The sequence below is a fragment of the Rhinolophus ferrumequinum genome, chromosome 5 (genome assembly GCF_004115265.2).
Source record: "Rhinolophus ferrumequinum isolate MPI-CBG mRhiFer1 chromosome 5, mRhiFer1_v1.p, whole genome shotgun sequence".
NCBI lineage: Eukaryota > Metazoa > Chordata > Mammalia > Chiroptera > Rhinolophidae > Rhinolophus > Rhinolophus ferrumequinum.
In genome coordinates, this window is record NC_046288.1 from 17,812,993 (window position 1) to 17,839,126 (window position 26,134).

General features: G+C 35.9%; 1 protein-coding gene across 1 annotated transcript; it reads left to right on the forward strand.

Moving 5' to 3' along the window:
- The first annotated feature begins 5,024 nt into the window (after positions 1-5,024).
- EXOC1L (exocyst complex component 1 like) lies at positions 5,025-21,446 on the forward strand. Its single transcript, XM_033106281.1, has 3 exons — positions 5,025-5,592; positions 14,921-15,051; positions 20,545-21,446. The coding sequence occupies exons 1-3, from the start codon at positions 5,472-5,474 to the stop codon at positions 20,809-20,811; spliced, it is 519 nt and encodes a 172-aa protein (XP_032962172.1). The 5' UTR covers positions 5,025-5,471; the 3' UTR covers positions 20,812-21,446.
- Positions 21,447-26,134: the final 4,688 nt, after the last annotated feature.

The following is a 26,134-nucleotide window of genomic DNA, read 5'->3' on the forward strand; positions in this document are numbered from 1 at the left end:
TTCCTTTCAGGGATTGGGCTGTATTCTCTACTAACTCTTATAACAGCCAGAGTTAAGAAACTATCTGGAGTATCCGTAACCGGAAAAAAGCAAATGGACACATGAGGAAACACCTCACAAAGTACACCCACTTGGAACTTACCCTAAATTTTCAAAGTGTGTGCATATACACACACACTGTCTTAGTCCGTTCGGGCTGCTATATCAGAATGCCATAGACTGGATGGCTTAAACAATAAACCTGTATTTCTCACAGTTCTGGAAGCTGGGAAGTCCAAGGTCAAGGCCCCAGCAGACTCAGTGTCTGGTAAGAACCTGCTTCCTTGTTCTTTCACTGTGTCCTCACATGGTGGAAGGAGCAAGGGAGCTTTCTGGGTTCTCTTTTGTGAAGGGGACTAATCCCAGTCATGAGGGCTTCATGTTCCTGACCTAATCACCTGTCAAAGGCACCACATCCTAACGACATCACATTGGAGGTTAGAATTTCAACAAATGAATTTGGGGAGACACATTCAGTCTGTGTACATATTCACACACACACACACACACACACACACACACACACGCACACAAACACAAATGTTCCTAAACTAGAATTACCAAGGAAGTACTTTGATTAAAGAACATATATTTCTTGAATTAACTATATGATACAGTAATAGAATTTATGTGTATAATAGATTAAATATTTTGATGCCAGTGTTGTCCTGATTCCTACAAATTGAAGTTTAAGAAATACAACATATAACTGGCCTTTTCAACCTGTTATATAATCACACATAAAATAGTGTGAAGTTCAGGACTCTATTAATGAAAAACACTTAGTGACAATAACGTTTTATTACTAAAGACATATTACCAAAGGTAGAAGTAATAAATGTCTACATAGACACATGCTTCATTACTTTACCCAGGATGGTGGACTAGCTGGGTCTCAACAGTAAAATGTAAACCTCTTTGTTGAGGTTTAAGGTGGGTTACCATGTTTCTACAGAATACTGTTTCCTTGTAGGGAAAACGGGAACAATCATATATCTACTTCTTAGCTTTATTGAAAGATTAAATTACACAATGTATATTTCAAAGGCGAACAACAAAGCTTGGCATTGATAAGTCCTGCAAAATAGTATTTTCCCTCTTCTCCTGGAGGCCACTCCAGGATGCAGTGAAGTGAGGGAATACACCACAGCCTTTTTCTTATGCAAAGGGGCTTTGGAATATGGGTCTGAAAGAAGACACAGAAGTTAGGGCCCAGCCTCTATCACTACCTATTACCTCTACCAGTGTCAACCATTACCTACTCATGAGCCTACAGAGCAGCCTTGAGTAGAGTAGAACTTTGCTTCAACAAAGTCCCAACTAAGCCAGTTCTGTTTCCAGAGAACCGATTAACTGCCTTAGCCCAGAGCTCTGTGTAAACCTACCATTCCTACAAATTTGTGAGTACACAAAAGGGAGAATCATATGTATACATTATTATCCTTTTACTTATGGACGGGTAGGACACTTACTCCAGACTTTTTTAAGCAAATAAATAACCCTGTGGTTGTAAGACAATGTATAATTTTTAAAGACTAGGTTGGGGAGTGATTAAAGCAAGATTCCAAAACTGAAAATTAAAAGAAAAAATGTTCCTCAGTCTCTGGAAAAAAATTAGAGTAACATAGATCTGGACTATTGATAGACTTAGAAATTATAGGCCACTCCTCTGGTTGTGGGTCTTTTAGAATCCAGGATTCAGTACCTCAGTCAATACAAAGGTTATCTATGAGTCTTATATGCAAGGAGGTCTTTTCTTCTGAGTAATTTCCCTCCCTGTATACGGGCTGGGCTACGTCTACATAGACACATGCTTCATTACTTTACCCAGGATGGTGGACTAGCTGGGTCTCAACAGTAAAACAGTAGCTATTAAAAATTCCTTCCCTATAGAAAATACATTTGGAGTTGTTGGAGTTTTAAAAATAAGTGTTTCTAGAAAACTGCCATTTTTTGATGGTTTCCTCCTCATCTCCATTGACAATTCTATAACATCTCAGAAAATAAATATACAGACAAGAATAATCTTTGGCTATGAGGAAAGAATGTTTTAATAGCTCTATTAAATATTGTAATGAACACTTTTTTGGATCTATTTGTTGTTTTTCTTTAACCCCTTTGGTTGATGTTAGCTTTCAAACGTTTAATACTGTATTTCTCTCCATTAACAAACAAAGAAATTAGGGTCTCTAAAGATTTACTTTATTTTCACTTTTAATGAGTTGTCATCTGCACTTCTATTAAGATTGAATCCTTTGATTCATTATCGCTTAGATAATATTTCTTTATACTAAAGAGCCCATAGTTTTTATTTCTCTATTACATATTCATTATAAAATTAAGCCATATGGAAAAATGTATATATTTTGAATATTAATTATGTAATATGTATATTTATAATATAACATATTATGTTTTATACTTATATAATGTTTTTATAGATTGCTCTTATAGAACTAGTTAGAACCTTAAGGAAGACATTTATTAGCATTTTACATGACTTTCCCCCTATAACTGTCGATCAAATTGATACTATAAGAATATTCAAACCAATTGGCAAATCATTTCTGAACACACTTAGTTGATAGCAGACATTTTATTTTGGAACTAGAAGGTCACTATTTCAGTTCCTGAGCCTCTAATTTCAATGCTACTTAAAACCATACTGGAATATGTAGCCACTCTTTTCTTAAGAACTTCCAGAGAAAGTTGCAGTATTTCCTCCAGAAGTGCATTTGAGATTCTCACAAATAAAGTCCATGAATTCATGGCAACAAAAGCAAATGAATATTGATACATTGATGATTGGTAAGACTAACAATTGTCCACTCTGGCTGTGAGGATATATAACTGGAATATCAGCTACACACACACACAAATAAAATGAGTCATTAGAAGACTCTTTGATTCACTTATTCTGTTAGTAAATATTTATGAATAAATTGAATGAATAAATGAAGCAAAAATGCCTATGATGTGCAAGGCACTGCACATCACTTGTCCTGGATGCATGGCAGGCCGGAAAAACATGGTTCCTGCCCTCATGAAACAAGCAGTCTAGCAGAGGAGAAAAACAAAGGATCACATAAATACCTAATTAAATTTCAATGCCAATATTACTCATGAGTTGCTCTGATTGTCATATCAGTCTTTTTTCCTCTCCATCTGAAGACTAAAACTTCCAGGAAATAATTTTCACAGTTAAAAATAATTTCTCTTCTGGAAATCTACCTCCTGTGATATGAGCCCATTTACTCATTCCCTAGGTAGAAATAAAAAGTAGCTGTGTCTTATTGACTCCACCTTTCACCTTTCACATCCAATTTGGTGCCATGGATTATTGATTTTATCATCCAAATATATCTTCTATTTACACACACCCCCTTTTCATCTCCATTTCCATTTCCAAAAGCATAGTACTAGTTCTCTGGTCCTCTTATCCAAATCATTTTAATAGACTCCCAGAATCACAAGCAGAATAGGAGAGTATTACAGGGGGAAAAGACCCTGGAGATCATTCTTCAGATGAGGAAACTGAGACTCAGAAAGGCAAATGTATCCCCCAGGACCCGGCAATTCAGCCTAGCCAGACTTGCCTGTGATGTTTCTTTAGAGCAGCCATGAACGACACTGCTGATTGACAGCTTACAGTCATTCCCATCGCCTTCAGCCGTGTTAGAAAATCCTTCTTCCCACCATAGGCGCTAAAAATGACATATACTTGCTTTCCTAGGGATGACCACGTGACCCAGTGATGGCTACCAGGATGCAAAGGGAAGTCTGTTGGTTGGTTTCTGAGGAACATTTTGCTTCTGACAAAAAGAGAAATTAAGTAGGAGCAACCCACCAGACCATACTTTCTTCCTGTCTTTGGAGCTGAACAATAGCAGCCTGAGGACAGAAAGCCAACATCAGAGGACGGAGGATCAAAAAAATGGAAAGCACTTGGGACCCTCGTCTGTAAGCCCTGAGCTAACACCTGGGATCATCTGCTTGCAGAACTCTTCTTATGAGAGATTGTTTAAAGGCTTTCCTATTTACAAGTTTATGTCATGTGTCTGTTATGTGCAGCTGAGTGCACCTTGAATGGACTAGTGCTTTATTTATTTCTTTCCTTTCCATCTACCCCACTAAGCTCCACAACAACAACTAATTGGTCTACTGTTTTTTGTGGGTTTTTTTTTTTTTAATTTGCCATATTTCCAGTTCCTAGGATAGAGTCTGGCACAGAGTCAGCCCTTGAAATATATTTGTTAAATAGATGAATTCCCCAAACTCTTCATTGGCTCTCTTCTTGTATAGAATAAAGTCCAAAGGATTAATCTGGCATTCAAGGCGCTTCATGATCTGGCCCCACTTTATCTTTCCAACCTTATCTTTTACCTTCACACATGCTACAACTTAGGAAAACGGGAGTATTTCCCATCCTCCCAAACATTAGCTTTACTGGTGCTTTACTGGTGCAGGGCTTTGGCTCACAATGTTCCTTCAACAGAACATGCTGTCTTCCTCCACCTCAATACTTTTTCAAGCTCCAGCTCTTCTCCCATAGACCTTTCTCTGATACTCTTTCCCGGTGCAGATATCATGTCTATGTTCTCTTTTGTACTATTTATCACTTTTAAACATTTATGACAGTTATTTGTGAACTGATCTCTAGTAGATGATAAGCTCTTCTTGAGGATAGGAAAGTCACTCTCCCGAGAAACAAATTTAGTGCTTTACCTCGAAATTTTTCTTTGTGAATAGAGGAATAAATAACATGAAAGTGAGCCCATTTTAAAAAATAATTTAGACCCAGGAATTGGTGCTGAATCTCACGGAATCACGGGTCTGAATGAATCGCAGGAGGGGCAGAAAGGAGGAAAAGAGACTTGTTGGAAGTGACAGGAGCAAGCACGGTTGCTTTTTCTCTTGCCGATGATAGCAAAGTTCTTAATGGAAGATGATCCCAATCAATAGAGCCAGACAGCTGGTTTATATAATGGCATCAAGCATATATAGTGGTCTTCCTCTGCAGAGGGATGTGAAAGGGGGAAAAGGCTGCTTGCTAGACTAGAATAACCAGGGGGCTCCACAAGTATATCTGCTGCTGTTCATCAATATGTTCCCCATCAACAAACCACAGGAGAGCTCCAGCGAGCAGCCTGCCTGAGCCTGGATGCTGAAGAGTGACGGTGGGGCCAGTGCTGCTGCTGTCTTTTGGCTGCTGCCGCCGCCGCGGCCACTGAGCAGATACCGCAGCGAGGGGTCTGACCGCGCGGAGTGCTCTGGGAGCTGGGTCTGGCTGGGAATGAGAAGTTAAGAGAGTGAGGGCTGGGAGGTGAGCCCCACTCATCCAGGAGCTGCAAAACAAAACAAGCAATTAGGCAGCAAAAGGAGAGAAAAGGTGAGCTTAAGCCAAGGTATCAGGCCAAGTGGAACTGGAGGAAATGTCATCATTGGTAAAAGAGGACTTGGAGAAGAAACTGTTTACGCCACTCTCGCAGAATCTGTACGAGTTTATCGAAATAGAGTTCTCGGTCCAGGACAGGTATTACCTCTGTGTGTCAGGTAATCTGTTCTTTCTATTATCATTTCTAAACGTAAATAATCCCCAAATGTTTGAGTGCTGGAGGAGCATTTTTTTGCATTTACTTTCTTGTACAATAACAGCACATGTATCGTCTCGTGAAAGCACTTAACTATGCCAAGTTTAAGAATTTGGATTCTACAGAAATTTTTTTTTTAGGTGCTAAAATCTAAGACAGTAAACAATATGGTGTTGAGAATATTTTGGCTAATTGTTCAGAAATGAAACTGGGTGTGTACTTTTCCTGATTTGATTATATTTTGTCTGCAATCTTTAATTCACTTGCATGGCATGCAGTTTTACTGTGGAAGACCTCGTTTTTAAAAAGTCAACAGAGAGCTCTTTATATATTTTTAAGTACATTGGAGAATTCAGTTCTACAGCCCCATTTCCAACTAATCTGGAAAACTAGGCTTTTCCCTTTGCATGCTAGGAAAGTATAATAAAAAGACCTTAAATTTTCTTCTGAGGACTTATTTGGAATAGAGAAATGATTCTTTTAAAAATTATTTCTCCTGTACAAAGTATGTTCACAGAAATACTTTAATAGTAGAAATGACTTCATGAAGATGGAATTTGAAGATTAAGGAAATGTACTCTACACTATGTAACTAAAATAAAGATTTTTCCCTCATGTTTTAAAATTCATGAAAATTATCCAAAAGTAGAAATAGGCTTTTGCACTCAATTATGACTTGCCTAGCCTGTAATTTTTGTGTTGAATTTAGACAGAAATGTTTGTACCATTATTGAATTTAATATACAGCATTCCTTTTCCCCCAATCCATGCCTTTTAATACTTTTCAGGGACTTAGGAGAAAAGAACTTAGACACTCTTAGTGTTCATGTGGACTTTTCTTTATAAGGTACACACCTCAGCATTTTCAGAAAACAACTTGTTATAATTCCCTTCTTGGTTATTGGCTTAGAAGGACTTTGTGAAGGTGTCAAGAGGAAGTACTGTAAGAGAAGTAAAACATCTTTAAAGAAAGTGCTAAGAATTCTTTTAAATTCTATTATTCCTAATAGATATAATATTTACTCAATAATAAAAAACAGTGCTATATGCTAACACTTTACCTAGCATATTTTGCTACATAAATGCAAAGTGTGGGGACTTGGCATTTTGGCAAGGTAAAAAGCTTAACCAACCCAGGCAACAGGAAAGAATTCAAAGTATGGAAAAAAGTCAAATGAAGCAATTTTAGAAACTGTATTGTATCCTAACCATCAAATCTTAAAGTATTTTGACTTAATATATTAGAGAAGATGCTTATTCTAACATTAATTAATATTTGATAATTTTTATACCTGTGATCCAACTTTATAAAGCTAATTACTCATCATGTAGCATTAGTATACAAGTGTTTTTAAAGAAAAATTCATAAAAATAAAATAATCACAAATATATGTTACATATATCCAATTTACTAAATATATCCTAGTACCTCCCTCCAACTATATAATGAAATAAACTTGTTCTAGCCAGGAGAAAAAAGTCTTCTAGAATTAAATTTTTGGAACTAGATGTGATTTTCCCCCCAGTATCCTTGAGTTCTGAGAAAACCACTGTGGCCGGGGGTCACCTGCTATCTTTTCTCATAAATGACGTGAATCCTTTTAACTAGGATTGGAAGGTTTCAAGGGGTTGCGTTATTAACGTGTTGAAAGCTACCTCTTTAAGGTTCCATTTTCTCTTCTGGAAAATAACCAAGTAGAGTAGGTATCACTTTCATTAGTAACATTCAATGATTCTGTCATGTAAGAAGCAAGGAAAAACAAGGTCCTCTCAGATGTGAGGAAGAGAAGACAATATTGTAATATTCCAGATAAAAGTTAACATTAAAAGTCATGATTTCACTAACTTTTCACTACTCTTCTCTATATCACATCAATTTGATCAACATCAACATCTCTTTATGACCATTTCAAATACATTTAGACAACAATAGTACTTTAAGGTAAAAATCAATGTGAGTCTTGACAATCCTAAACCTTTGACCATGCTTTACTCAGAAAATTTCCATTGATAAGAATCAAACAGGTCATATCACAATTGTTGAGGGAGGTAACTCCAGATTTTGAATATGCAGCATCCTCGGGGAGCAGTGAGATGCACAGTTATGCTTTCCTTTTATATCCTACAATCCAGCACTTCTAAATTTTTAAGAATCACAGGTTTAGAGTAGTCAAATTTTATCATGTATTTTCAAATTAAAGAAGACATGTTTTAAATAAATTAAACTTTTCTATTTATCTAATCAAAGTCTGTCATTTGCAAGGGTGTCACAACCAGATGATTGTGATTTACTGCTATTTTGATACAGGACCTGGTCAGCGTCAAAAAATCAGATGTCATAAACTCAATCACCCTCTCTGGTTTGCTAGGATTTACGGTGGGGAGTTCCTGAACCATCGTGTCCCCCTACCTCAGGGTTTATATGGTCATTTCTCCTCAGGATTAGCTTCCCCCAGCCTAGAACATCATTATCTCTGGCAGTTAAAAGCAGCATCTTCTTATGAAGGAGGAAGGAGTTCTATTTATTATGTGTGGGCACCTGATAGGGAAAAGTCACTTGTGCAATGATGAGAATGCAAATGAATTCAAGAAATTCTGAAGGACATGAAATGGCATATAAAGCATTAACCATAAATAAATGGGAAGTAGCAGGGCATGGTGGAATGGTCCTTGGAAGGCTTGGAATCAGACAGATCTGGTGTGAAACCCGACTGCTTTGCTTACCTGCCAGCTGTGAAATTTGGGGCAAAATAATTAACCTTTCTGGCCTCAGTGTTGACATATCTGGAAGAGAAATAATAACACCTGCCTTGCACGTAGTGATCTCCTGTTAAGTCCCAACTAGGAAAAAAACCAAACATGATAAATTTTATTCCAACTAAGTAAAATAAAATATAGGGTTATATTTTTTAATTATACAGAAAAAATATGTTATCTGTGAAAACATATGCTGAAATGTATGTATAAATAGTATATACTATTGACAAATATATATACTAAAAATAAAATATACAGTAAACATATGTAAGTATGTATATTTAATATATAATGAAATTACAAATTAAATTTTATATTTTATAAATAATTATCTACATAGTCAGATACAGATTATTTTTAAGTATTCTTATATATTTAGAAAAACTTTCCATTCATAGGTATTAATTTGAAAATAATTGGCACTTGCTAGAATTATGAAAATAGTATGCATAATTTCTCCACATATTTTGATGCCAGAACAGAACTACTTCTCTGCGAAACTGAAAATCTAACAATTTTGCCAAATCATTTACAATAAGAGTATTAAATAAGTTAAGAAGAAAAAGAAACAAAATACTAGAGACTGGGTAGCATATAAGCAATAGACATTTATTTCTCACAGTACTGGAGCTGGGGAAGTCCAAGATCATGGCAGTGGCAGATTCCACGTCTGGTGAGGTCCCACTTCCTCATAGACTGCTGTCTTCTATCTGTAACGTGGCATGGCAGAAGGGGCGAGGGATCTCTGTGGGGTCTAATTTTATAAGGGCACTAATGCCATCTGTGAGGGCCCTGCCCTCATGACCTAATCACCTCACACATGCCCCACCTCCCAATACTGTCACCTTGGAGGTTAGGATTTGAATTTTAGGTGGGGCACAAACATTCAATCTATGGTACCCAGGATAACCTGAAAATTGATTTTATAAAAATATATCTAGAAAAAATGTTATATGAAAATTACTTTTTGATGAAATCAATAATAGCATCCTCATTGACCCAAAGACATCATCAATACATTGAAACATTTTACTGAAGCTTCTTGTCTTAGATAACTCATGGTGATTTTTCCCTATTAGTTACTTTCAATGTTGAAAACACTTATTTAACACTGGGGTTGTAAAAGACCAGTTGTTTAGTTATTTAACTAATAACTAAATTATTAGTGCAGCTTCCTCACAAGCTACTGTTTTTCCTCTGCCAAATTATATTGTTCAATTGGCCAATTTTCTTTCCATTTAGCCTCAAGAATAATAGTGACCATTTTACCATGGTAATAGAGGCAGTTATTAATGACAATATTTATTTTGAAATTAAAAGTGAAAATGGTTGGCATGATTTAAGATTCTGAATATGCTAACTAAAAATACAAAAACTAGAGCAGGTTCATTCTGAAATTCCCTGGGTCTACAGATATACTCACTAAATAATTGTTGCACAATCACCTCTGATATTACTGAAACCAACTCTGGCATTTTGATTATATAAACACATTTCTGTTTTAAGACAGTGTGATACATTTCCTCTCTGCCACTTCATTAATGTTGAATAGGGCCATTTAATTTTGGCAAGTAGCACAGCTCAAGGGTGGAAATTAGGGATTAGGTCCACCAGCCTGAGTAGACTTCTTCGACTCTTGGCTAAAGACAATTCCTAGAGCCTCCTTAGCTCCAGAAGAGGCTATTTGGCCAAATTAAGGAGGCTGAACAGTCTCTGTGCTGCATCACTGTAATAAAAGGTTAACTTTTAAAGCATGCTTTTTAATTTTCTTAGTTTGGTGTTAGTGGGACAGTGACCATCAATGTAAGAAAACTTGATAACTGGTAGATCCTACATTCTTAACCCTCCCCGCAAACCTTCCTTGACAGAACTGTCCCCTAAAAAGCTTTCTGAAATTTAAAGCTCGGCCTATCTATTCACTTAAAATCCTTTAGTGACAACCCTCCCCGAAAACTAACCCCCACACATAGCTTTCACGATAACCTTGGAACTCCTTTGCCTAGCATGCTAGACCATTCAGGACTGAGCTCCTACCTAATCTCCTTCCTCCCACCTATTCATTCTCACACACCAAATACCTGTAAGGACTCAGTAGTGTCTAGGATTTCATGTTTTTGTACACATGCTGTTCCAGAACTCCCTTTACCCCTTTCTTCATTCTGTTAACTCCCACTGCCCTTTACAACTCAGATGACCTCCTTCAAGAAGCTGTCCCTGACCCCAAGTTGCATGAAGATGTCCCTTCTCCATGTTCCTAATCACCCTGTTCGTGCTCATTCACAGCACGGTGATCAAGTGTTTTCTTTCCGAAGCCCCCACTCCCTGTCATCTCAGTGAGAGGAGGAAGGGTGTCTTATGGAAATTCATTTTTTTTTCCAGTGCTCAGCACAGGGCTTTCTATAAAGGGGCACTCAAATATTTATCAAACTAATGAAATGAATCAGTGGGTCTATAGTCAATTAGCTGGTTATCAGAGCATGTAGATGAGGCAGTGGAATTTGCTTCAAATTATATTTTCATACAATACCCAGTTATTTTTCCCCATCCCCCTCCTCTCTCACCTGCTAGGAAGCGAGTGAGACAGCTGGCTAGAACAAGAATATCGTCGTTTGATTCTGAGGTAGAACCTTTTTCTGGACAGCCAGAACTGCCTCTTTTTGTCCACAACTGGGCTGTTTTTAGGGCTAGAGAAGTGTACATGGGCAGAAATCCACCAACTTTTGCACACAATTTCAGGACTCAGCCTTATTTTTTTTTTTTTTTTTGACCCCTGGTTAAAAATCTTCTGCTCTAGGGATGGCCAGTTAGCTCAGTTGGTTAGACTGTGCTACTAATAACACCAAGGTTGCTGGTTCAGTCCCTGCATGGACCACTGTGAGCTGTGTCCTCCTTAAAAAAAAAAAAAATCTTACGCTCTAGGTCCCCTCCAGAACAAGGTCCTCAATCACACTCCCTTTGTCCCCAAAATATGCAATCCCTCTTCTTCCAATCTGTTGGAATACGTGATTTAAAACATAGCCTTTAGTCTCCTCCTGTTTGTTTTTTTAATCCTATCTAACCCAGAAACTGGCAGGCAGTATTATGCACTCAATATTAGTTAGTGCATGAAGGAGCCCTCTGCAAGCTGCATCTGCCTTCATCATTCTAGAAAAACTGCCCTCAGGGAAGAAATCAATGATCTTCCCCAAGACAGATTCAGTGCCAGGAATGAATTCTGGCTTCACCCAACAAAGTGCCTTCACAGGATTGTCTCCAAATCTTTGACATTTTCTGTCCTGTTGATTTCCATCGCATTGCACTGGTAGGCTTGTCTGTTTTCTGATGGCCCCTTCTCAGACCTCTCTGCTGGTACCTTTTTCTTCTCCACTCTGCCTCACCTCTTTCTCCTGTTCTTTTCCCTATCAACCTCGTCTCGCAAACCTGTCCACACAGAAAAATCCGAAGTCCATATCTCCATTCCTAAACTATAAACTTCTGTCTCCTTCTCTTCTGAGATCGATCATTATTCCACCCAACCAGCTTGCCCTCTATTCTTTCCTATTTTGAATCCATCTAGTGTTACTTCCATCCAGTGTCGGCAATGCCTCATTTGAATCTTACTTGGATTTGCCACTTCTATTTTCATAGCCCATATACTATGCCTAGACTATGACAACAGTCTCTTAAAACAAAATGAAACACTTTAACAATTGCTATAAATCAGGCACTATCCTAAGTCATTTATATACTTCATCTTTAATCTTTACACCCTATGAGTTTGTATCACTCTGATGTCCACTTTATAACATGAGAGAACTGAGGTTTAATCTCTCTAGAGATTAAGTAATTTACTCGGACAACACTATAAAAAGTGATGTCATAATTTGAATCCAGAATATCTAATGCCGGAGCCCACTGAGTCACACTGCCTCTTCCAGGGATCTTCTGCTCCTCTTTCTTTTCTTCTTCCATGTATCCTGTGCATCACCGCTTCCAAAAAATTCTCCTTTAACAAGACACCACTGTATTAGCCTCCTGCTCAAAGAGGAAGGAAACCTATTGACTATGTATTACTGTATGAACGTTCACTAAACACCTGACATATCACCCCTCTTCTTAAATTTGTCAACCTGCTCAGACTCTCTTCTGTAGGGGACAGAATTCAGCTCCATCATCAAATTTCAGCTCAACTGGTTGCTTTAATTTCATTCAGTATCACCTGCACTTTCAGAGGAGAATCACTCCTTTCACCAGCCCCAATTTTGGAGTTCTCACTGTCCAAGCCAGCCAGCAACCCCTCCTATCAGAGTGGGGATTCAAACATCACAAGTCTACAGTGGGTTTTGTCACTTTGCAAATCCAGAGTCTTTCAAAACATTTTCACAACCCTCTCAGCCTAGGGAATCCTATTGCCCCCACCCATATCCTAACACCAACCAGTCTATACAGTTCACTTTCTCCGAATCTACCTGATGCAGTTTAGCTTCTATTGTTCATTCATTTCTTCATGCTGTCCTTTACCTAGAAATGCCTTCAGTACCATCCCTGCCTTTCCAAAGTGAACTAATTTTAAAGCTCTATCTCAAATTATATTTCTTTCATAAGTCCTTCCTCGACTATTCCAATCCTCTCTCTTCCCAGAACTGTTAAACATATAGTCTGTTGTACATCGCTTATCTATCACTATGATTATACTGCAATATTATGCTTTATATCTTCACTAGGAGGGCATGCCAAAGTAGAACTTCCCAGAACCAAACGAGAGTCTTCTCTAAAGACAGACAAATTCCAGTTTCACTCTAGGAAGACAGACTAGCTTACAACTCTCTAAGTGACATCATCCATTTTGAAAGTTTAAGATATTCAATTCCGATAATTATATATATGTATAAGAATTTTTTGGAAGCGGTGATGCACAGGATACATTGAAGAAGAAAAGAAAGAGGAGCAGAAGATCCCTGGAAGAGGCAGTGTGACTCAGTGGGCTCTGGCATTAGATATTCTGGATTCAAATTATGACATCACTTTTTATAGTGTTGTCCGAGTAAATTACTTAATCTCTAGAGAGATTAAACCTCAGTTCTCTCATGTTATAAAGTGGACATCAGAGTGATACAAACTCATAGGGTGTAAAGATTAAAGATGAAGTATATAAATGACTTAGGATAGTGCCTGATTTATAGCAATTGTTAAAGTGTTTCATTTTGTTTTAAGAGACTGTTGTCATAGTCTAGGCATAGTATATGGGCTATGAAAATAGAAGTGGCAAATCCAAGTAAGATTCAAATGAGGCATTGCCGACACTGGATGGAAGTAACACTAGATGGATTCAAAATAGGAAATACATATATGTATATATACATACATATATGTATATGTATATGTATATAGTCACAGGATGTGGAGTACATATAAGGAACAGAGTCAGTGAAACTGTAACAGCTATATACGATGTCAGAGGGTAGTAGATTGGGGGAGGGGATTATCACTTTGTGAGGGGTATAAATGTCTAACTATTACATTGTTTTGTACACCTGAAACTAATAATAATAATAATAAAAAGATATTCAATTCCGATTTCCACCTGTACATAATATACCTAGATATAATTTTACTATATATTTTATGTAACTCATGTGTGTTAGCTTTGCCTCAACAAAATCATAACTTTCCAGAGGACAAGGATCATGTCTCATACTTGCACCCTCTGTGGCATCTATAATGCTTCTATCAGGCAAATAGCAGACACTCAGTAAATACTCCTTTATCATCCAAACTCACTGAAAAATTTCAGTTCAGGGGTTCTAACACCAAATGTTGATTCTTCCTCTGTGTTCATATGAGACAAAAGACAATGATTTTATGGCCAGGAAATTATTTCCTAATTCTGTTCACATAAAATAATCAATGATTTCTCCATACCTCTCAAAGTATAGTGCTAAAACTTTTTGTCTCAGTGGCACACGTTGAATACTAGAATTTTGGCAACACACTAGAAAAGATTAAAAATCTCAAACAAAGCAGCTGTAGGTCAACAGTAGCTGCGATACAAGCACTTCTCCATCAAAAATCTCACCGTGTACCCAGTAGTATTTGCATGGTCAGTCTTTAGTACTGTGTTGCTGTGAACGGAACTGTTTACTTTCCTGACCTCACTTTCTTATATTACCATAAATTAAAATTCCAACTTGTTCTGGCAAACACTTTAGCACTTGCTATGCTAACTCTAAGTCCCTTATTTTCTGCCCTGAGTTGAACCCCATTCCCCACCACAAGGTTCATAACTGAAAGCACATAGCTCTATGTTCTACCTGACAGACATTATTGTGGCAGCATGTAACCACAATTGTAGCAAAAATAAAGTTAACACATTGAGCAAATTTGGGGGCAAACTCATGAAAGTTCAGATAACACCAGGATTCATAAATGGGGTGCAAGTTTAAGTTTCAAGCTCATTCTAAGAAAAAGAGATACATAAATACTGAAAAGTTTGATGATGAATAATTTATTATCTCTCAGGATTTATGTAAACTAAGTGTTTTTCTGTCCTGCAGTGACCAAAAATGAAGAAGTAAAAATAATTATGGTGAAACATTACAGAATAGGTTTAGATGAAAAATATGAAGTAACAAAAAAGTGGTCTTTGAATGATCTACAGATGATTGATGGAAAAGAAGCAGATACCGTAAGTGTTATGCTTTTTAAGGGAGATCTGGGATCAATATACGGGAGATCTTCATGTTCAATACCCTACTTCATATATTCTTGGCGTGTAATTAACTGCTAAGATGACATATTGTTCTTAAGTGGTATGGTTAAATCTACTGGGATGGTCCACTGGGTTTTTTTGTTCTTGTTTTATTTTTATGAGTTTAAATTTGAATTTTGTCTATTAGATTTAAAAGCATCTTTCCCAAGGGCTTCTTAACAGGTTAAACACAATCTCCCAGTCAATCCTGAAACTTTAAATATAAAAGGCTTCCACCACTACTCTCTCTTCACCCTAATTTCTGCCATAAATTTTGGGGATACCTTCCCTCATCTTCAAATTTTACTGTCAGTTAGTCACTTGATCCTCCGGAAGGACCAATAACTCTTGGAAATCCTACAACCTTACAGCTGAAGGGGTGGGGGGAGGGTGTATACACCAATTTCTCCACTTGACCACGTGACAAGTAGTTTTCCTAGTCTCTCCTTGAACTCTTCTACTGATGGAGAACTCATTACCACACGAGGAAGTCCATTCCATTTCTGAATTGCCATACTTGAGTTTTAAACTTCCTACTTATGTTTAACCAAAACCTGCTTCACTATAACATCGACCCAACTCCTGTTGCCATTTGGTTCATTCCAGAACAAATCCAATCCTCTTTCACATAGCAGCCTTTCCAATACTTGAGAATGGTTATAATATTCCTTCAAGTTATCTGTGTTCTAGATTAAATGTACCCATTTCATTCTTTAACCTTCATATGGAGATCATATAAGATAATATGACAAGACAATACAAACTCTAAGAGGAGGTAGCATTGGTGTTATTTTCTTCCCATGACATTGCTTCAATATCCTTCACTACATAATTTTCTCTCCTCTGGAACGCTTCAGTTTTTCCAGAAATAAATACAATGTTTTAGAATTAGTGTGACTGGTTTGTATTTCCTTTGATCAACGGATACCTTAGGTCTTTTGTGCATGAATTGCCATTTAACCAGATCTGCCATACCCCCTACTTACATGGAATAAAATCTAAAAAAGGGCCCTGGTGATCTGCTTTCTTTATCCCTGGCCATTCCCTATTAAATTGTATATATCCACAATGCTTAACTACCGACTCTTGAGGCTTAGAATGCGCAATCACTTTTATATGTTACGCCATTCCTAGATTCCCCGTTGGGTAAAGTCCTACTCATGTCTCCCTCCCGGAAACCCCCATCGAATTGTGGATGTAAATGTGTTATAGCCATAATCCTACAAACGACATTTGTAGACTTTTTCTGTCTCTTCTCTGGTTGGGAAGATTCTAACAAGCTGACACCGTGGCTTTTTATCTTTTATCATAGCCTTCTGCCTGATAGATATTAGGCACTCTGTAAATATTTGTGTTATTGTTGGATGAATTAGAACTTAAGCTCATTTATTCTTAATCCTACTAAATGCATGTTCTTAGTCTGGCTTTTTCTTCCCATCTATCAAATCTTCTGATACCGTGTTTCCCCCAAAATAAGACCTAGCCAGACAATCAGCTTTAATACATTTTTTGGAGCAAAAATTAATATAAGACCAGGTATTATATTATATTATATAAAACCTGGTCTTGTATTATAGTAAAATTGGACCGGGTCTTATATTAAGTTTTGCTTCAAACGCATCAGGGCTGATTGTCTGGCTCGGTCTTATTTTCAGGGAAACACGGTACTTTGATTGTTTTAATATTCACTGTAGCATGATGCAGATTTAATGATCACAACATTTAGGACTTCATTCAAGTCAATAATAAAAATGATGAAGCTGGCAGGGCTAAGTGGGTACCTCTAGGTAATTGATAGGTGATCATTATTACTACTATTTCTACTATTAGTAGTACTGCTACCTGCTACCATCTCACACTTTGTAAGCTCTTATCGGGTGCCAGGAACCACACAAAGTTCTATATGATTTCACATAATCATCACAAAACCCCATGACTTAGATTCTGTTATTATTTCTGATTTACAGATGAGGAAAATCAGACTTAAAGAGATTAATTGACTTGCCCAAGGTCACATAGCTATTAAATGGTGGAGTTAGACTTTACTCAGAAATCTATTAATTTGCCTTCTTTGGACTGCTTGCTTAGCATCTCTACGAATTCATATACAGTCATTCATTGAGAATTTCTGCTATATCAGGCTATGCGAGTCTCTGAGGATACGATGGAGAATTAGACACACATAAGCACTTAGTTCTGCCTTAGTTAATTAATTATCTAGTCTGAATACCTGAATTTTATCTTTAAGATCTTTATTGAAATCAATATATGCAATCTGCTATAATCTTGACTTATCACCTAGGAATCCTATGTTTAAATTTTGGTGTGTTTGACATGACTTCTTGTTAAAACCATGCTGGTTCATTGCTTTCTTTCCGAAGTACTCCTATAGCATTTTTCTGAGACTACATTCTACATAAATGTTCAACACTTAGTAGATAGTTAAATATATTATTACATATCAATATGCTGTAATATTACACAGCCATTAGAAATCATGTTTCCAAAAGAATACCTTGGAACACAATTGTTCACCATTTAATAAGTTTTCAAAAAGTTAAGCTAATACGAAATTTTTCTATAGTATTCTCATTTTGCATATTTACTATATCATATTATTAAAAACTGAAATCTGAACTTTAAATTTTAATATAAAAATACATATAGGTATGCATGTGTGTATAGATGTATACGGAACAAACCAGTATTTTAACAATGATTATCTCTGTGTGATAAGATTACAAAATTTTTAATTATTATTTTCTCCTTTATACTTTTATGTACTTGCCAAAATTTCTATACTGCATTAAATTTTATAATTAGTCAATATTAAGTTCACTAATCTGTAGTTTCAGGAATTCACCATCCCCACCTCTTTTTTTTAAACATTTTTCTTTTTTTCTCAAGTTCTCAAACATTACTGATGCCATAATTATTTCCACAAGTTTGGTCAGTGTCTGCGTATGCAATCATCAAGACTGTCAATTTAGATTCATTGAAAGCAGACAGCAGTGCTCTGTTTTCTCCTCGCCTTTCTGGTCTTTAATTTCATAACAACAATGTTGATTCTTCTCTTTCCTATTTGAAGATCATTATCTTTGTCAGTGAACTAGATACAAAACAGAAGTTGAATATTTCTATTTTTCTCATTATTTTAGGACCTAAGAAAACCTATACTATCCAAAGAGTAGTTCTTTTAAAGATTTCTTTTCTATAGATGAAGTAAAAATATTCCAGTTATTCTGGGATTTTCCATTTCTCTCTCTTGGAATTGAATCATAAAGAGTCAGCATTTATTATATTTTTTCAATAGCAATGACACAATTTTAAATAGAGCAATTTAGAGCCAGAAAGTTGTCAGTTTTAAAATGGAATGGAATTGAAATTGAAGTCAATGTATAAAGCAGAAATAAAAATGAGTGGAGATTTCGAGACTGACATGATGTAACGGGAGAGAAGATGACAGAGCAAACTGGGGTTGTGTGAACTGAGACCTTAGGTCTTGTCCTGGTTCTGCCAATAACTACTTGTGTGACGCAGACTTCACCACTCTGGAAACTATTGTCCCAGCTACAAACAAGAGATTACTGAATAATCTGTGAGATCCCCTTTTAGCTCTAGGATTCTATCAAGAAAGATAGAGAAAGGGAGGGGAAGAAGGTGGGAGACAGGGAGGGAGGGAGAGAAGGATCTTATTTTTAAATTTTGGTGTGTTTGGCACCAAGGAGAAAAGAGAAAACTTTTCTCCCCTCCAGAACTCTGTAAGTGAGTTTATTCTCTTCTTCCATACCTACCTATCCTCCCAAATTCATGACACTAGGAAGGAAGGAAGGAAGAGAGAGAGAGAGAGAGGGAGGGAGGGAGGGAGGGAGGGAGGGAGGGAGGGAGGGAGAGATTTCTATTCTATGTGCATGCCTGCTCGGCTTCAATTATTAGGCTAAAGAAAAACAATAATCCTAAATATCTCAAAAACATAAAATATTTTCTATATGATAAGGAGAAAACGTTTCATTGAGGAAACTATATAAGGAGTGTGATTAGTATTTGGCGATGGAATGGGTATGATTTCCTTTTATCGAGATTCTCTGCAGAAGAGTCTGTCAAGTGCAATTATGACAGCTTTTGTGAGATGTGACTAGAGGAACACTGCGCTTGAAATCACATCACCCTTGTACATTCTTGGTTGTTTTTTAATTTGTTAATGGTATAAAACAAGTTGGTATTGACACCAGTATCACAGTCTTTGGAGGCAGATTTTGAAAAGGGTACTATCATTTATTAAGCTTCGTACTGTACAGTGTATATGATCAATCTCACATAATCTTCATAGCAACCCTATCTGAAATGAGGAGAAAAGTGAGAACCAGTCACACAAGTATTTTCCCATGGTTACATCAGAGATCAAAATGGTTGTCTAACTTCAAAACTCATCTTCTTTTTCCTGCCTTCTATAAGAATTTTCCTATTTAAAAAAAAATGCAAATGCCTAAGTCTTTTGTAAATAATGTTCAGACACTACATGGTAATGAATTATTCATATTCTTATTTGGTTTCTCTCTGCCTCCTTGTCGTTTAGGGCACTGTTTGCCTCCACTTCTCTTTTTATAGGGATACTTCAGAGCAGTTCAACACACACTTGTTGAAAACTTAGTAGCTGCCAAGGATAAGCACTAGGAATGCAAAGATAAATAATTCAACCCTCTACCCTCAAGGAGAGTTAGGAGTTAGGCAGAGAATGAATGTGAAAGCATTTTGTAAACTGAAAAGCACTTTATAAATGCAAGTATTGCTGTATTAGTAATAATAGCAAGTATTATTTTTTTGACATACAGGACTTAAATCACTTGATGTTTGATTTTTTTTCTCCAAACTTCTTCACTAGAAGTGTCACAAGAGCCTACAGCCAGTCCTTAGCAATTTTTCAGTTTCAGTCAAATGATTTAATGATATTTGAAATGAACTTCTCAATCAGCAAGTTGGTGGTCTGTAGTATGCCAAATGCTAATTAGCCATCCGATATTTCCCCCTTCTACCTTTGGAATTGCACAAGGAACCAACCATCTAGTAGAGAAAAGGAAAAACCTTTTCTCCCCTCCCGAAATTTGTAAGTGAGTTTATTCTCTTCTTCCATCCTTACCCATCCTCTCAAATTCCCTAACCTGGGAAGACTTGATAACTACACATTCTGAGACATGTTTTATTTGTATAATTGAAAAATTACAGGTTCTTCAAAAATAATCATTCTTGTTGTTGTTCTTTTTAGAAGCAATATGTTTGAAGCAGGTAACTTTGGAAAGCTCATTTGTAGATTTTAGAAATATGTTTGGTACTATTTAATCAATAAGCATATACAAAAGAAAATGAGAGAATCCAGGATATCTAGTTACTCTCCTGACTACAAATGAAATCATGTCTCTCTTTCTTTTCTAGGACAATCCATTTTTCGATCTGCACTTCAAGAAAGTGTACCGTTTGGAAGCATATAGTTGTGCTTCTAAATATTCCTTTGCTCGAACTGTAAATAAGCTGAACCATGCATATCTTAAGAAGGACTTACAGATCGTGAACTTTGATTCTACTTACATTAATGACGACTCCATTTGGTCCTCTAACAACAAGGATTGTTTGGTTCTTATGAGAATATGCTTTTATGCTTTCAATCTAGTGTGCCTATCTCTGTGTCCCCTGCCACTCTGAAAATGTATACCATATTCCTTCATCAGTATTCTATGAAAGTAGTTTCCTAAGTAAATATTTTTAGTCATGACTTTGTTTTTTCCCCTTCACCAGTGACTGTTATTTATATGAAAACAAAGTGATGCTTTGTGAATTGCAGTGCAATGTGTTTTAGTGCAATCATTCAACATTTGGGACTTTTGTCTATGTGTTCCTTGGTAACTTTGGAAAGAGTCAGATAATTTTGACTGAATGAGTATTCTACCAAAGAGTATCAGGAAGTATCTTAAAAGGCATAATATATGGAAAGACATCCCATATCCATGGATAGGAAGACTTTATATTGTCAAGGGGTCATCCCCAAAGCTCATCCACAGATTCAATACAATCCCTATCAAAATTCCAATGGCTTTCTCTCTTTTTATTTTTATTTTTTTTGCAGAAATGGAAAAGCAATCCTTAAATTTATATGGAATTGCAAAGGGCTCTGAATAGCCAAACAATCTCATAAAAGAAGTACAAAGTTGAAGGACTCACACCTCCAATTGAAAAACTTACTACAAATTTACAGCAATCAAAGGAGTGTGGTACTGGCATAAGGATAGACATATAGACCAACGGAATAGAATTGAGAGCTCAGACATAAACGTATCATCTATGGCCAGCTGGTTTTTGACAAGGGTGCTAAGCTCACTCAAAGGGAAAAGAATAATATCTTCAACAAATGGTTCTGTTACAAGTAGGTATCTACACACAAAAGAATGAAACTGGATGCCAATCTTACTTGTACACCATATACAAAAATCAGCTAAAATGGATTAAAGACTTGAATGTAAGATCTGAAACTATAAAACTCCTAGAAGAAAATGGGTAAGTTTTCAGGACGTTGGATCTGGCAATGGATTCTATGATATGTAAAGCATGAGCAACAAAAGAAAAAATATACATTGAATTTCTTAAAAATTACTTTTGCATCAAAGGATATTATCAAGAAAGTGAAAAGCAACCTACAGAATGGAGAAAACATTTGCAAATCATATACCAGAATACATATATAAAGAACTACAACTCAATAACAAAAAGACAAATAACCCAGTTAAAAATGAACAAGGGACTTGAAAAGACATTTATCCAAAGACGATATACAATAAGCACAAGAAAAGATACTCTATATTTTTAGTCATTAGGGAAATGCAAACTAAAACCACAATAAAATACCACTTCACACCTACTGGGATAACAATTGTTAGCAAAGATGTGGAGAAATTGGAACCCTCATACCTTGCTTGTGAAAATGCATGATGGTACAACTACTGTGGAAATAGTTGGCATTTCCTCAAAAAGCTAAACAAAGAATTACCAAATAACGGAGCAATTCCATATGTTGGAATGAATATACCCCAAAAGGTTGAAAGCAGGGACTTGAATAGATGTTCGTATACCAATGTTCACTGCAGTATTATTCATAATAACCAAAAGATGGCAACAACTCAAGTGCCTATCAATGGATGAATGGGTAAACAAAATTTGGTATCTACATACAGTGGACTATTATTCTGTCATAAAAACACAAATTCCTGATACTTGCTACAACATGGACAAACCCTGAAAATAAGCTACAACATGGATGAACATTGAAAATATGTTAAGTGAAATAAGCCAGACACAAAAGGGAAAATATTATATATTCGACTTACATGAAATATCTAGAATAGGCAAATTCAGAGACAGGAAGTATATTAGATGTTACCAGGAGCTGGGAGGGAGGAATGGGGAGTTATTGCTGAATGATTACAGAGTTTCTGTTAGGGATAATAAAAAAGTTTTAGAAATAGATGGTGGTGATGATTGCACAACATTGTGAATGTAATTAATGCTGCTGAATTGTACACTTAAAAATAGTTTAAATGACAAATTTAATGTTATATATTTTATCATAATTTTTAAAAACAACATAATATGCTGAGAATCATTGACATGCACTTTACATGGGTCAGTTGTATGGGATGCAAATTATATCCTCAATAAAGCTGTTAAAAAGAAAAAAATGACTACCTGAGTCTAGTATTAGAAGAAAACATGGGTGAATTTTTTATAAAGTTAGAGTGGGGAAAACTCCTAGCTAGATTTCATGGATAACTCAAATCCAAAAACAATAAAGAAAAAATGGTTAACTCTATAAATAGAAGAAGCCTTTGCATGAAAAAAACTATAAATAACCAATTGACAAATGGTAAACGGGAAAAATATTGCAACTTATATAACAATATGCTAATATCCTTCACATATAGAGTGCTCCTAAAATTGAAGGGTCAAAAAGACAAACAACACAATTTGCTTTAGCAAAAGATGTGAACAGATATTTCATAGACAAAGAATTGCAAATGACACAAACATATGAAAAAAGTGTTCAACCTTACCCATAATAAGAGAAATTTAAATTAAATCTACAGTGTGATCCTGTTTATCGTGTGTCAAATTGGCAAAAATCTAAAACTTTGATAATATCCCATTGGAAATGGGAAAACAGTTCCTCTCATTCATTGCTGCTGGAAATATAAAAGGGTACAAATCCCTGAGGAGAGGAATTTGACAATATCTAGCAAAATTACATATACATACATCTACACTTTGACCCAACAATTTAATTTTGTTTCTAGGACTCTTGACCAAAGATACTTTAGCAAAGATACAGAATGACACATGCACAAGTCATATGACATTGTTTATAAGAGCAAAATATTTCAAATAGCCCAAATATCCATCACTAGAAGATGAACTGACTAAACCAAGGTACAAATACACAATAGAGTACCAGGTAGCAGTACTAAGTAGAAAATAGTGAAGGCTTCAGGTGTGCCCTGATTGGAGGCTGCTGGCGTGAGGAGCTATCGGTGGGCTAACTAGAAGTGGGCATCCTATGTGATTCATTAAAGGTGAATATTTCACTTTCTCCAGCTGGTCCTAAGTTTGAAGTGGGGTCAATTTTAGGGAAGCTCTATGTTATGAATCAAATCCTGGATGTTTTGGGCCCATTTCTACAGGAGTTATTTGACTTCTTAGACTGATTATGACACATACCAGGTTGGCTTCCACAGCTGGTTGCTACAATTTGGGCATCAGAGTTCTATTTTTATATGTAGCCTGGTCATTGTCTGTTTGTGTATTAAGAAGTATGTTGATTATGGTGATGGTTACATGACTGTATACACTTGTCAAAATCCCAAACTTAAAATCATATTCAGAATTTAGTCATTAGCACTATCAGATTGGTAGTGTTATTTTGAGACTATAATAGGAATATTGAGTATTTGTAAGGTAAATATATGCTATGTTAATGTCATTAGAAACTGAGATTTTAAGCTTAAGAGAGAGACTAAACAAGTATAAAATCAAAGAAATTATAACCCTGTAATAGTAAATTAAACTGGAAATATTAATATAAACTTTTTAAAAAAATAAGCACACATTTTCCAGATTTGTCCACTGAGACGTTGAAGCAAAGACATTATGAGCAATGAGCATCTTAGCATGCACGGTGGTCTATAAATCCCATTTCCACATGAAAAGAATGAAGACTGCTTAAAGAAATTACTGATTCTAGGTTTGAGGCAGAAAATGTACAAGATGAATATGGGACATCTCGATGTACCAGGAGGAAAGGAAACTATCAAAGTTGATTAGAGTCAGTCAAAGGACACCAACTTGAAATAGCTCCCACTGGAGCCAACTTGAAATAGCTCCAAAGAAGCCAACTTGAAATAGCTCCCACTGGCCTAAGATGGGACAATTTGAGCATTATAAAGAAAATGACTATAGTAGAATAAAATTATCACAGTATCACAGAAAATATATGTCAGTCCATGAATTTAGTAATACTAAAAAAAAAGCTCATTTGTCATCATTGGAACATCTGAAAATTGATCAAGGAAAGACCCACACCTTTGTATTTTGCCTTTCCTGTAGGAAATGTATTTCAGGTAATAGACGATAAGAAGTTTTAAAAAAGAATTCCAAGTAATGAATGCAGTAGGAATGACAGAATTAGAAAATTACCATTTTGTAACCTCTAATGAAATAGTGGATTTAGGCAACAATGATCAATGAAGGCTAAATCCTTAGATGAAAGGTTATGGAGAACTTTATAATGGAGGGACCAGGCTGACACCACCTGAACCCAATGAGCAATCTTAATATCACTAAACGTGGATCAACCAGCCTTAAGTCCTCATGATATGATAGTAAGAAGTGTACAGCACCACCAATGAAAGAATCTTACCTAAAAAGTCTACCTGAATCTAATCAATATTCTAGGTGTAGCTAATTTGAAATTCTACAGCACCAATGACTAAGTTTCTCTAACCAATTTTAAAAAGTGTGATGGGAGGGGGACACTATATTATTTTCTTATTTCTTAAGATAAAAAAGACTTAAGAAATATAATATCCAAATACAACATGTGGACCTGGCTTGGACCCTTATTTGAATATACCAAGTATAAAAAGATGGTTTTGAAACAGGGAAATCTGAATTTAGAGGCTATTAGATATTAAGGAATGATTGTTGATTTTGTTAAGTGTGATAAGGATGGGACAGGTATGTTTTATAAGAGTCCTTATAAATTAGATAAGATAGTTAGATATGGGCTATTTACTGGTGATATGGCATGAAATGGGGATTTATTTTCAAGCACTCAAGAAGAATAAATGGAGGACAATTTAAAAAGGATTGGCATAATCATTACTGAAACTGATGGTGAATTCATGGGAGTGTATTATACCGGTTTCTCTACTTTTGTATATGTTTTAAATGTTTCATAATAAAACATTTTAAAATATAATACTTACATTTATCATTGAAACAAAGGTTGAAGATCATTTTGAAATATCATTCTCCTATAAAAGGAGCCAGAGTTTCTTCAGAAAGCCTGGGGCAAGTAAAATACTAGATGAACCCAGAACATCTTGTACCAGAGGGTAAGGAAGTGCTCAAAAAAAAGACATAAGAGACAACTTGAAATAGCCTCCAATGGCCAGAGGTGGAATAATTTGAGCAACAAAACAAATAAGGGGTATTGGAATATAACCCAAAGAGTAAAGTAAATATCTCTAAGCTCATACTGATAGAAAATAAATAATGAATGAAGAGAAAAGGGACAGCTCTTTCTTCCGGTATAATTCCAAATAATAAAAGTAGAAAGCATGAGGGAAAATAATAAAAAAAAAAAATGAGGGAAATAGAAAATCACCATTAAAAATATCACAGTAATAATTGCTACAGGCACAATCAACAAATGAATGCTAAAATTAGTAAGTAAAAGTAGAAGGAGAAATAGGATATTTTC

What these genes read in the sequence shown, in the direction of transcription:
- EXOC1L (XM_033106281.1), top strand. Translation starts at nt 5,472, where the DNA reads ATGTCATCATTGGTAAAAGAGGACTTGGAGAAGAAACTGTTTACGCCA. An exon ending in GTATTACCTCTGTGTGTCAG is followed by an intron (nt 5,593 to 14,920) that starts GTAATCTGTTCT and finishes TCTGTCCTGCAG; the next exon opens with TGACCAAAAATGAAGAAGTA. An exon ending in ATGGAAAAGAAGCAGATACC is followed by an intron (nt 15,052 to 20,544) that starts GTAAGTGTTATG and finishes TTTCTTTTCTAG; the next exon opens with GACAATCCATTTTTCGATCT.